Source organism: Parambassis ranga, chromosome 7, assembly GCF_900634625.1.
Source record: "Parambassis ranga chromosome 7, fParRan2.1, whole genome shotgun sequence".
Classification (NCBI taxonomy): Eukaryota; Metazoa; Chordata; class Actinopteri; family Ambassidae; genus Parambassis; species Parambassis ranga.
In genome coordinates this window covers 7137540-7148962 of record NC_041028.1, presented here as the reverse complement: position 1 = coordinate 7148962, position 11423 = coordinate 7137540, and the positions used below count along the sequence as shown (strand labels likewise).

General features: G+C 43.1%; 1 protein-coding gene across 1 annotated transcript; it reads left to right on the top strand.

Annotated features, from left to right (window-relative positions):
* Positions 1 to 1752: 1752 nt before the first annotated feature.
* LOC114438719 (potassium voltage-gated channel subfamily A member 3) lies at positions 1753 to 7531 on the top strand. Its single transcript, XM_028410243.1, has 3 exons — positions 1753 to 4783; positions 6522 to 6595; positions 6708 to 7531. The coding sequence occupies exon 1, from the start codon at positions 1876 to 1878 to the stop codon at positions 3469 to 3471; it is 1596 nt and encodes a 531-aa protein (XP_028266044.1). The 5' UTR covers positions 1753 to 1875; the 3' UTR covers positions 3472 to 4783; positions 6522 to 6595; positions 6708 to 7531.
* Positions 7532 to 11423: the final 3892 nt, after the last annotated feature.

Below are 11423 nucleotides of genomic sequence, written 5' to 3'. Positions count from 1 at the left end.
GATTGCCTTTGTTGATGTGAGACTTCTTAGATTAGTTCAGTCATCCAGTGCTCATTTAATTTAATCTAGGAGGAAGCAGATGTTCATGAGCAGCACAGTCATCTCTCACAATTAGCTCGAGGTCTCTTTCCTCCCTTTTGTTCCTTCCACTTGTTGATATGTGTGTCTATGTGTGTGTGTCCTGAGAACTACAGAGAATAAAAGGTAAAAATACAACATGTGTAAACACTTCCCAGGTCAGCTCCATCTGTTAAAGATATCAAAGCAGCTGAGATGTTTAATGGCACTTTTTTTGTTCTTTCTTTGTGGAGCAGCTTAGTAACCAGTCAGCTTTCATCTCATTTTATTCTCAGCTCCACCACCTCCCACACGCACACAAGGATACATACACAAGTGTTTGGCATTGGCAGTAAAAGGCTTGAGGACCTTCAGTTTCTACATTTATCCCCTAACCTGCAGTGCCCTCACCTTTGGGGATTGCCCTCCTTTCTTCTCACCTTGTGTGATCATCACAAAAAAGGAGAGCTCTACATCAGTCCCCAGCCTTTCCCTGTCTGCGTCACATAAAGGTGGCACCACCTGCAAATGGTAAAGTTTGATGAATAAACTAGCAGGCTGCATTTATTGTAGGTCAATTATCTTTGTTATCCTGATTTAAAAACTGGCAAAAGTGACTCACATGTTTCTTGTCATTTATGATCAGCTTTTAAAAGCATATACAGCTCTCAGGACTGGTTGAGCTCTACCTCTGAACATTTTTAAAAATCGAATTTCCTGAACACATTATCCTATTCAGGACCTCGGACAGCAACCCACGAGAAAATCTTTGCAATATGTAATGAAATTTTCTTTAATGTCACATGTCAATCATTCTCAGTTCCAAAGTGATTTTAGTCACTGACATTCAAGTAAGTAACTGCAAAGTAGGTTGAACGTGATGGCAACAAAACTGAGATCACTTTCCACTTCTACCTCTCCTTTTTATGGTGTAATTATTTCTGATCAAATCTGTCAGAACTGTGGATGCTGTGTGCTGTAGTTGCCCTTTTGACATTCCTCATATTAGCCTTTAAATATTACATGAGGTCAGGGTGCGGATGGTAGGATTGGTGTGTGTATCCTTCTTGCCTGTTACTACATACTTGATATTCTTTGTCTGCTTTTAGTGAACAATACATTTTTTTTCACATGGACCTGTCAGATCTCCCTCCTCTCTTCCTCATCCCTCCCCATTGCTCCTCTTCACTTTAACACGTACTCTTTGCCACTTAGATTTCAGGTGGTGTGTCTGTCGTTAACTATTTTCTTTTTGTGCATGATGATTAACGATGAATGATGATCCAATCAGTTTTTACCATGGTGCACCCAAATTCGTTTCCTGTGTGAACAAAAGATGGAACCAAAAGCATAAATGTAGTGCATCTTTTAATACTGCCCTGAAATAAAAATGAGACTTTGATATTAGTAGCCTAATTGAAATGTCCTATCTGTGGGCAATGACCTTGTTTTAAAAGGAGACTGCTTGGACTCGCCAAGTAGGTGTGTGTGCGCGTGTCTACAAGACGGGGAGAGGGGCAGAGGGAGGCGGGCACGCCCAAATGATGGTGTTGAATGACGCCCGTCTGTTGCTTCTTCTGTATGTCTGTGCGTCCTGCGATTGGCGGAGGACAGTGAAAGGTACCCAGAGCTGGCGCGCCATGGGCGGGTGGAAGGCCTGTTTATAAACCCAGATCTCTCCCTGTGGGCGGGAACAGCAACAGTAGAGAGTGAAAGTGGAGCGACGGAAGAGAGTGAGAGAGCCGTGGAGGAGACGAGGCTGTGGCGGCAGCTGTGGTTGACCGGGGTTCGCGGAGGGGGCGAGGCGGCCGCCCCTGTATGCGTCTTCAACCGCGCATGGACGACCACCTCAGCCTCCTGCAATCACCCCCGCCGAGCGCAACCAAAACCCGGGGCGACAACCTGGTGAACCACGGATACACTGAGACTGAAGCTGACGTGATGACGGTCGTGGCGTGTGACAACATGCTAGAGGAGTCGGCGGCTCTCCCGGGCCACCACTCTCTCGACCGATATGAGCCAGATCACGAATGCTGCGAGAGGGTGGTCATCAACATCTCAGGGTTACGCTTCGAGACTCAGCTCAAGACTCTCTCACAGTTTCCAGAGACGCTGCTGGGGGACCCAAAGAAGAGGATGAGGTACTTTGATCCTCTCAGGAACGAATACTTCTTTGATCGGAACAGACCCAGCTTTGATGCAATTCTGTATTACTACCAGTCTGGCGGGCGCATCAGAAGACCCGTTAATGTGCCCATTGACATTTTTTCTGAGGAGATACGCTTCTATGAGCTTGGTGAGGAGGCTATGGAGAAGTTCAGAGAGGATGAAGGCTTCATCAAAGAGGAGGAGCGTCCACTGCCAGAAAATGAATTTCAAAGACAGGTGTGGCTTCTTTTTGAATACCCGGAGAGTTCTGGTCCCGCCCGGGGAATAGCAATAGTCTCAGTCCTGGTCATTCTCATCTCCATTGTCATCTTCTGTTTAGAGACATTGCCGGAGTTCAGGGACGAGAACAGGGATCCAATCACTGTTGCTCCTGTGATAAACGGCACACTCCCATATTTCATCACCCCCTTCTCAGACCCGTTCTTTGTGGTTGAGACGCTTTGTATCATCTGGTTCTCCTTCGAGCTGCTGGTGCGCTTCTTTGCATGCCCGAGTAAAGCCACGTTCTCCAAAAATATTATGAACATCATTGACATTGTGGCCATCGTCCCCTATTTCATCACCCTGGGCACAGAGCTGGCAGAGAGACAAGGAAACGGACAGCAGGCCATGTCACTAGCCATTCTGCGCGTAATTAGGCTTGTTAGGGTATTTCGTATTTTTAAACTTTCACGTCACTCCAAAGGGCTTCAGATTTTAGGACAGACTTTGAAGGCCAGTATGCGTGAGCTGGGACTGCTCATCTTCTTTTTGTTCATCGGAGTCATCCTCTTCTCCAGTGCTGTCTACTTTGCTGAGGCAGACGACCCAGATTCGGGCTTCAACAGCATCCCGGACGCATTCTGGTGGGCTGTTGTCACCATGACAACAGTGGGCTATGGAGACATGCACCCCGTAACAATTGGGGGAAAGATTGTTGGTTCTTTGTGCGCAATAGCTGGTGTGCTGACCATTGCCCTTCCTGTACCCGTCATCGTCTCCAATTTCAACTACTTCTATCACAGAGAAACAGAGGGCGAGGAGCAGGCACAGTACTTGCACGTGGGCAGCTGTCAGCCTCTCGCAGACCCAGAGGAGCTGAGGAAGACTCGCTCCTCTTCCTCACTCAGCAAGAGTGAATACATGGTTATAGAAGAGCATGGCATCAACAGCGCGTTCAAACAGCAGCCCAACTTTCCTACAACCACTCAAAACAACTCGCAGAATTGTGTGAACATAAACAAAAAGATTTTCACCGACGTGTAGCCGATTTTAGAGTCATGACCCTGAACACAGGAGGCGGTGGATGTGTCAACACACAGCTGGTTCTGTCGTTGCGCACCAGCGTGTGGAAGCAGCGGTACATCGGATAAAGGGAAGAGAAAGAGCAAACCCTGTCTGTTCAGAAACGCTGCTTTCTGCTCCATTCACAGATTCAGGATTTTTTTTTCATTTCCGTGATATGAATTCATAATTCTGTATGGTTCCATTCGCGCTTGCATGGAGAGAAAGAGCTCCTTAAAGTATTATATAGGCCTATTATTCTTCTCCGAGTGAGGAGTTTTGACCTGTTGTACGTTGTGCAATAGCCAGTATATTATCACAACAGGTAGAAATAGAAGCTTTATAACTGTGAAAGATGAGTACAAATGTATGTTACTCGAAGGACACTCACATTGTATCAACATGCGTTATGAGTCGTGATCCGTCAGTCATAGCCTATGTATAATATTCAGAATCATTTAAATATGTGTGTGTGTTCAAACACATTTAATGTCTGAAAAAAAACACAGTTCAGCATATATTATCTCAATTAGACCGTTTTGTGCTATGCCTTTATTGTGCGTTAAAGTCTAGTCCAAATGCTACTGTCTTTAAAAATATGACGCCCTACAATTCCTCCACTGGTCTGATAGGCTATTTAATGCGTAACCGGCGTCATGTAAACACAGCGCCCAGCCGACTGTCAGTGTCTCATCATCGTTCCAGGACACACGTGAGGGAGAAGAAACACAGAGCTCTCTCGCGGACACAAACAGCGATCAAAGATGGAGAGTGTTTCTCTTTGGATGCCTCAAATATAGCCCGCTGTGATGCAGTCTCCATGGCTACGGTCGTTTCCTCGGTAACCCCAGTCACCGTTGCCATGGCACCCTTGTTTCCACAGTAACCTCCCAGATGGCTTGGAAGCTATATTGAAGATTATCATCTAAATAGCACGTCTTCAGTCTCTAATAAGACTGTTTTGTCATCACGCATTGCGTGCGTAAAATACAAGACCAAAACGTGCCCAGCGCCACTACAACCAAGCCAGCACACTTAAGTGACTTTAACGCTGACACAAACATAAATTGGAGTAAGGAGGTCCATTTAAAAGTTGCCACGATAATCTGCCCAACCAAAAAACAAAACTTAACAAAAAACAGGCACAACTCAAAACGGTGCTGAGCCGGGAGAAGTGAAAGGAGAAGCAGCGCATGTGGAATTATGAATGGACTGGGAGCACGTTGTCTGGCTGTCCTGAGTGCAATACCGTGGGCGCTCAGCAGAGGCTGCTGTTCTCCCACTAACAAAATTGGTAAGTTCTTAACATTGTTGTTGCCCCTTTCCCTCTAAACGATCACTTTTGTCTTTTGTCTTGGAACCAGCCTTTTTACTGTTTGCAGAAATACGAAGTATTTTACAAACATGTAAATTCAGGCTTTATTATAAAAATCAAAATAATAATCACAGGAAGGACACGCCTTACTGTGACCTCACCATAAGGTGCAGGTCAAAACATCTTCATTCAGCTCTTTGTTAGAATAAAGGAGTAGGGCTTCTTTTTTTACTGATGATAATCATAACAATCATGATGCTGAAGCCCTTGATAAAGGACAAATGACCCTGATAAATCTTTACACGTTTTAGACCTCCGCTATGTTTTGTTGTGCAGGGCATGATGCTCCTGCTGTGTGCCCAGGCTGACTTTCACCTTCATTTGACATTGTATATGAAATGAGTACCATAATACAGCATGCCCACCCAGCTTGTGTGTGTGTGGGCTGCCCCCTTGTGGCCACCATCTACTGCATACAGAACAGGTGGTTGGTACCGGCCTGTGACCTCTGTATGCTTTTGCTTTTAACATCAAAGAACAACAAAGAGTTCCTGTCCCTGGCCTAACTGAATTATAACGTATTCACTTATTCTAGGTATTAGCACATATTTTTAACAATAGTGTGTGAATTAGGTTAAAGTACCTACTGAAAAATCATGATTCTTTCTCATTCACGTGTCTGAAACTGCTGCACTGCCTTTCCTGTAGATTTATGCCTAGACTTATGCAGCATCCTCCCTGACTGTGGTTACTCTTACTGACACAGGGAGGACTGACAGGTAATAAAATTTTCACAAGGCTGTGGTATGCGGATGTGCAATCTATTAATGCTCTGAATCTATTTAGTGTGGCTCTGTGTGCTCTTAAATGACCACTTAAATGACCATGAGCATGCATGCGTATTATCACTAATAATGTGTATACCTCTCCAATCAGGGTTGGGTGATAATTAGGGCAATTTCATTTGCCGGTGTACCCTGAAGGCAGAGTGGGCAGTCCCACAGAATGGCTTCTTCATTGATTATTCCTAGATCCAATTTGACCTCTGACATTGGCTATATATTTTTTTCTCAGAGTATCTCAACATTAGTCATCAGTTAAATGGTCTGCTCATAAAATCTCCACTGAGGAGAAACACTGGTCTATTGATCAGTGAGTGAGATTTATTATAGGACAGACAGGAGCTAGTTGTTTATCATCTAACTAGATTAGACAGACTGGAAGCTACTCTCCTGGGTTTAGGAAGGATGGATTGTTGGAGACAGAAATAAACGTCATACAATACACATTTTTTTCAATTCCTATTCTGTCCAGCTCTGCTAATGTGAATCCCCACAGATCATATGAGTTTTACATTTGTTTCTGTCAGACTGTAATTACCTCCTTATCTCCAGTCTTCTTTCATGCCATTGCAAAGATGAATTAGTTGATGCTTGCGGGCATACCAGCTCCAATCAAAGACTGTTTAATTCAGCGGCCACTGGTGACAGGCTGGGCTTCTTTTTACAGGACAGTCCCTCTTGGCACGTTCCTTCTAAATCGAGAGTATTTACAGTATGATTTTTTGCATGAGTGGTAATGAGACAGCAGGGAGAAGAAGAGCAGCCTTGCGTTGTTAAAGAGACCACCGAATTGTGTGATGGTCATGCTGTATGGCTTTAATCATTTTGTTTTTTCTTTCTCTCTTCCCCCTCCTTCCTCTCCTCTCCTTTCTTAGGTGAAAGTTGTTCCATTTTCTGCTCAGACCTCCTGGAACCCCCAACAATACCAATTAGACTGCCACCCACTTAGGTAAATAGATCCTTGTTTAATTAAGAGATTAAATATGACATGGATAACCTTTAAATAACTTTCACTGATTTCTATAGATTAGCTATTAACCTGTGACCCTTTTTTCCTTTAGGGTTGCAGTGACTCTGGTCTTCCTGTTGGGCCAGATGGGCCAAAGTTAGGAATTGAGATGGAGGTCCCTCTGGATCAATTCTTCTTCTTCTGCCCCTGCCCTCTTTGCTCTTAAATGGTCCCTTCAAACCTGGACTAACAAGCGGTGCCTAGCAGTCCCCCCCCCCTCCAGTGGACTACCACTCCATCCAAAATACAACAAAATACAATTGCAACAGACATAAAATATTCCATTTTGTAGCTGCAGTTTCATTACTGCTTCTGTTCTGGAGTTAAAACACTGTGAATGGAACCATCACAGGATTAAAAAAAAGTGACAGATTTCAGCTTACAGACTCTTCTTAGCATTGCTTTCATTATATAAGGACAGATTCAGGAAACAGCCAGCAATTTTGCATAGCATATTTCACATTCCTGGACTTCTACAAGAATTTCTACATTCTGTATTCACGGGGAAGTGATATTTATCACGGACAAACAACATGGCAAAAAAAAAAAAAAAACTAAGGCCATCATGTGATTTACTGATACAAAACTGTGATACGAATCAATGACTGTTAGCCATATGCCTTTGTTAGCTCTGTGTGCTCTGTGTTGCTAATATGTAAACACACACATGTAATGTGATGGATGCTGCTATCCCCTTTGACGTATACATGGAGAACTATACAAAGGTGTTGATGATGGACACACACACACGCCTGTGTATGGCTCCCTTTGATCCTAGAGTGCACTGTTTGATTTTTTTGGGATGGGGGAAGAATGTTGTCAGGGGGAAGGCTGTGTATGGCAGTATTTGTTCTGTGTTATTGTGTGCTGTCTTAAACATGACCCATATAAAGATTCTGAGTTGTACTGTCTTTATTTGAGAAACGCTGGATGGTACTCAGTTATATCTAAACCAGTTTTAGGCCATATTATCTATTCTGTGTGTCTCTCAGGTTCATGTCTGTAAGAGGAAACTCCTGGTGTATTGAGGTGTTTGTCCTAATTTACAGCTGGAAACTATCATAGTCTATGTACTAAAGAAAACTCTATAATCATATTTTTTCTGTATCCATCACGATTGTTTTGATGCCACTTGTATGATTCCTGCCTTGTTTTTTTCTTGATAATTCCCAAACCCGAGGACCTACTTCTTTTCCTGAATAATCAGGCCCTTGTCTCTAGAAAGAGGCATTAGCATTAGCACATTGAGATCCACACATCATCTATATCTATTATATTGAAGAGAAGAAAAAAATCTCAGCACCGCCAAATCTCTGCAAAACAATCCAAATGAATACATAGGCCAGAGGGTAAATGATCATTCAATGTTGCTGTATTTTCCCTAGTTAATCTGGGGTTTGATATCTGTAAAAACACTGTTGACACACAGGAAATGTCACTGTTTAATAAGCATTTCCCATGCAGAGCCTCACACAGTGACAGCCTTTTAGGAATGAACAACAGTGCCTGGCTCACAGCCCTTTGGATACAGAAAAACACAACAGATAGACAGAACAAGGCAACCTCTCTGTAACAGGGCAGCCGAGCCAGTCTTTTATCGGGGAATACTGCATCCATAAACATCAATGTGACAGAAGGAAAATATTAAAAAAATATATAACAGACAATATTCTGTCAGACAGATTAAAGAACCGCGGCATCACAAACATCAGGGATTAATATTTGGCTTAGAAAAGCCATGGTGATTCCCAGACTTAATTCGATGAAAACATTTTCTCATGTTGCCACACATTTAACTGATTCCTGTGAAAGAGAATGTGTGCCGTGGAACAGTGGAAAGCACTGTATCATCTCTGTACCAAGGAGGTAAATATTAACATTCTAACAGAGGTTTACAGCAATCATACTGTCATGCTGTGTATGAGCAAGTGTGTTTTATTGCTTCAGTAAGCCTCCCACTTCACTAAATCCCTGCCATCTCCCTTGCTAACATGTGTAAGAACCAATACCTTGTAACACATAGTGGAAAAATGGAACCCACTATGTTTATCAATACAACACAATTATGTACAAATCTCTCCTATAATCTGTTCTAATCTCTCTATTACTAATAAGTGTACTAATACTGCCTTTGAGATCACTAAAACACCCATGATGTCATCCAGCTCACCACCAGCCATGGCGCTACAGCAGAAAATCTCCATAGTAACAAGGGAGGGCTGCTGGTGAGATAAGGGGGAACGGCAGATTCAACAGTCTGCAGGTGCACCAGAGAGATCACCACATAAGCTGTCTGTATTAGTGTCAGCTGTTGCAGCATTTACTGTATGTGTACACACTGCTTCAGAGAAAGGAAGCACTTGGCAGTGTGTCATTTCGCCCATCTCTGTGTTTATGAGCTCTGTATACTGGACAAGTGTGTTTGTGTCTTTGGCAGAGGGTCAGTGCACAGTTCCACGGGCGAACTGGGTCTCACCATGCAGGGACTCCTTTTGGACAGCGGGTCTAAAGATGATTAAGACGATGCCAACAGAGTCACTGCACATGCACAGAAATGCCACTAAGCTATTACAAGGCCAACAGCTGAGGTGTATATGACACTATAGAGGAAATGGCACTACTTTATTTTCTGTCAACTGGTGTCAAAAAGCCACAATATTATAACACTGATTTGTTTATTTCTCTGCCAACGTGGCCATGCAGACTAACACATCTGATTTTCACATCCACAGTGTTTTTCTCTTACATATAATATATGTAACATATATAACATATAATAATGTTTCATGTGTTAATCCAGCTACTTCCTTAGCACAACTACAAATCTCATGAGAGCTCACCTGCTTTGCAAGGTAAGTAACAACAACAAGCTCATTAAGATAACCGTTACAGTTTAGCAGAAATGTCTTTTGGATTTTTTTTACTTGTTGGTTTAAAGACAGCCTGGGAATCAAATTGACTGTGTTTTGAACACCAGTCAGAACTTGCACTTAAAATAACATTAGGAGTGGTGTTGGGGAATTTTCTCTGTCAGCTTCGTTTATGGTTTCAACCATCTCTTAGAAGGAAAATCTGCCTTAATCTCAACCCATAAATGTTCCATTAGCTGCCCTCTAATTGAGTATGTCTTTGGATGAAATCTGTGGCGTGCACTCAGCAAAGATCCACGACATATGTTAAGGTCTAACATATGTTAATACGTTACATTGATTATCTCCACCTGGTGCAATATGATAAAGGGAGTGAGGTGTCAAAAATCTATGCAGGGCTCTTATTGTTTGTTTTTGTTTTTCAGAGTAACGTCATTGGCAGTGCAGGGAAGGGTGGTTGCTAAGGATGATGATGCTGTTGCTAGTGCTTCCACAAAAATCTGATTATTTCTGAAAGCTGATTGGTTGGTCAGTAACAATTTTCAACCACAGGCGCAGCAGACAAGCCAGGGCTCCTTGTCCAGACAGATGTTCTATAGCATATAAAACAACCTCAGAAATACACTGCGAACACATAATCAGCATAATACTGTATCTGCGGCATTTTCAGACCCAGATGTTCGGACATGTTTGGTTTTTTTTTTTATCTAGGTATTGGGCGATCTAGCGACAGTCATCTCAGTTTTTGCTGTCAAAATGGGCAGATGGCCGAGAGATGGAGTAATAGAGAAAGAGGGAGAGAGATGCTGCTGTGTTTTACTAGATGACTCATCACTCTGTCACAGTGACCTTTATCTACTACCCTCTTCACCTCTATTGTTCTATCCCTCTCCTTTATTTTCTGCACACCTCTAACTGTATTTCCTGCTGGCTCTGGTTCTCTCCTCTGTCATACATACAGACCATGCTCATGCTGACTTTTGTTGTGCTGTCTGTCTTAGGGGTGCGTATGCTGTCTCTGACACTGTTTCCACAAGTCACAGTCAGACACACACACACACACACACACACACACTGCAGACTAAATGGTAACTGATGCCTGTGGCTGCCAGACTGTGGCTCGTATAAGTCTTCAATTGACAGCACTTAACAGCAGCCTGCAGGAGGAACATCCACCAGGGGAAATTTCCTGAGTGGACATCTCAAAGTCCACCTATCAAAAGCTTTAATGCATAGATGATGTCTGCATAAAGCATAATATATATTCCACTCATGCAGAATAGATATCATACCTACCTACCTATTAGCTAAGCCACACCTCCTCATCAACTAGCTCATTGATTTCTCTTTGTTTTCTAAGGTTGGGAAAACAACAGAAAGTGAAACCACATCCAGAATCAATACTGGAGTACTCTACTCTGAAGGTAAGGACATATCGCATCATGAAAGCAGTGATGATGATCTGGCTGCTCAGGTAGACAACTTACAAGGTCAGTCCCTAAATATAGAGGGACACCAGGGTGAAGCACGCAGAGAGAATGACAAATGGAGGGAAAACTGAGAGAAAAGTGGTCAAAATAAACTGATGAGGCCGTTTGAGCGTGTGGAATGCTGTTATTATAGATTACAGTTTGGACAGAGAGAGGAGGTTCCTACAACTAATGTGACACTGTCTTCCATGACATAAATGTTTATGTATGTGAACCTCAACGCTGTTGTCTTGATGGGACATAAGAGGCAGAATAATCTTGTCAAATTGTGCATTTGTTCTGCCAGCGTGTTCATGTACATCCTCATTACTGTGTGTGTTGTGTAGCCTGGAAGTGAGCGATCACCTGCTGCAGCAGAGGTCATCTCAGACAGAGCTCCTCCCCTGCAGTCTGCTGTCATAAGTTGAA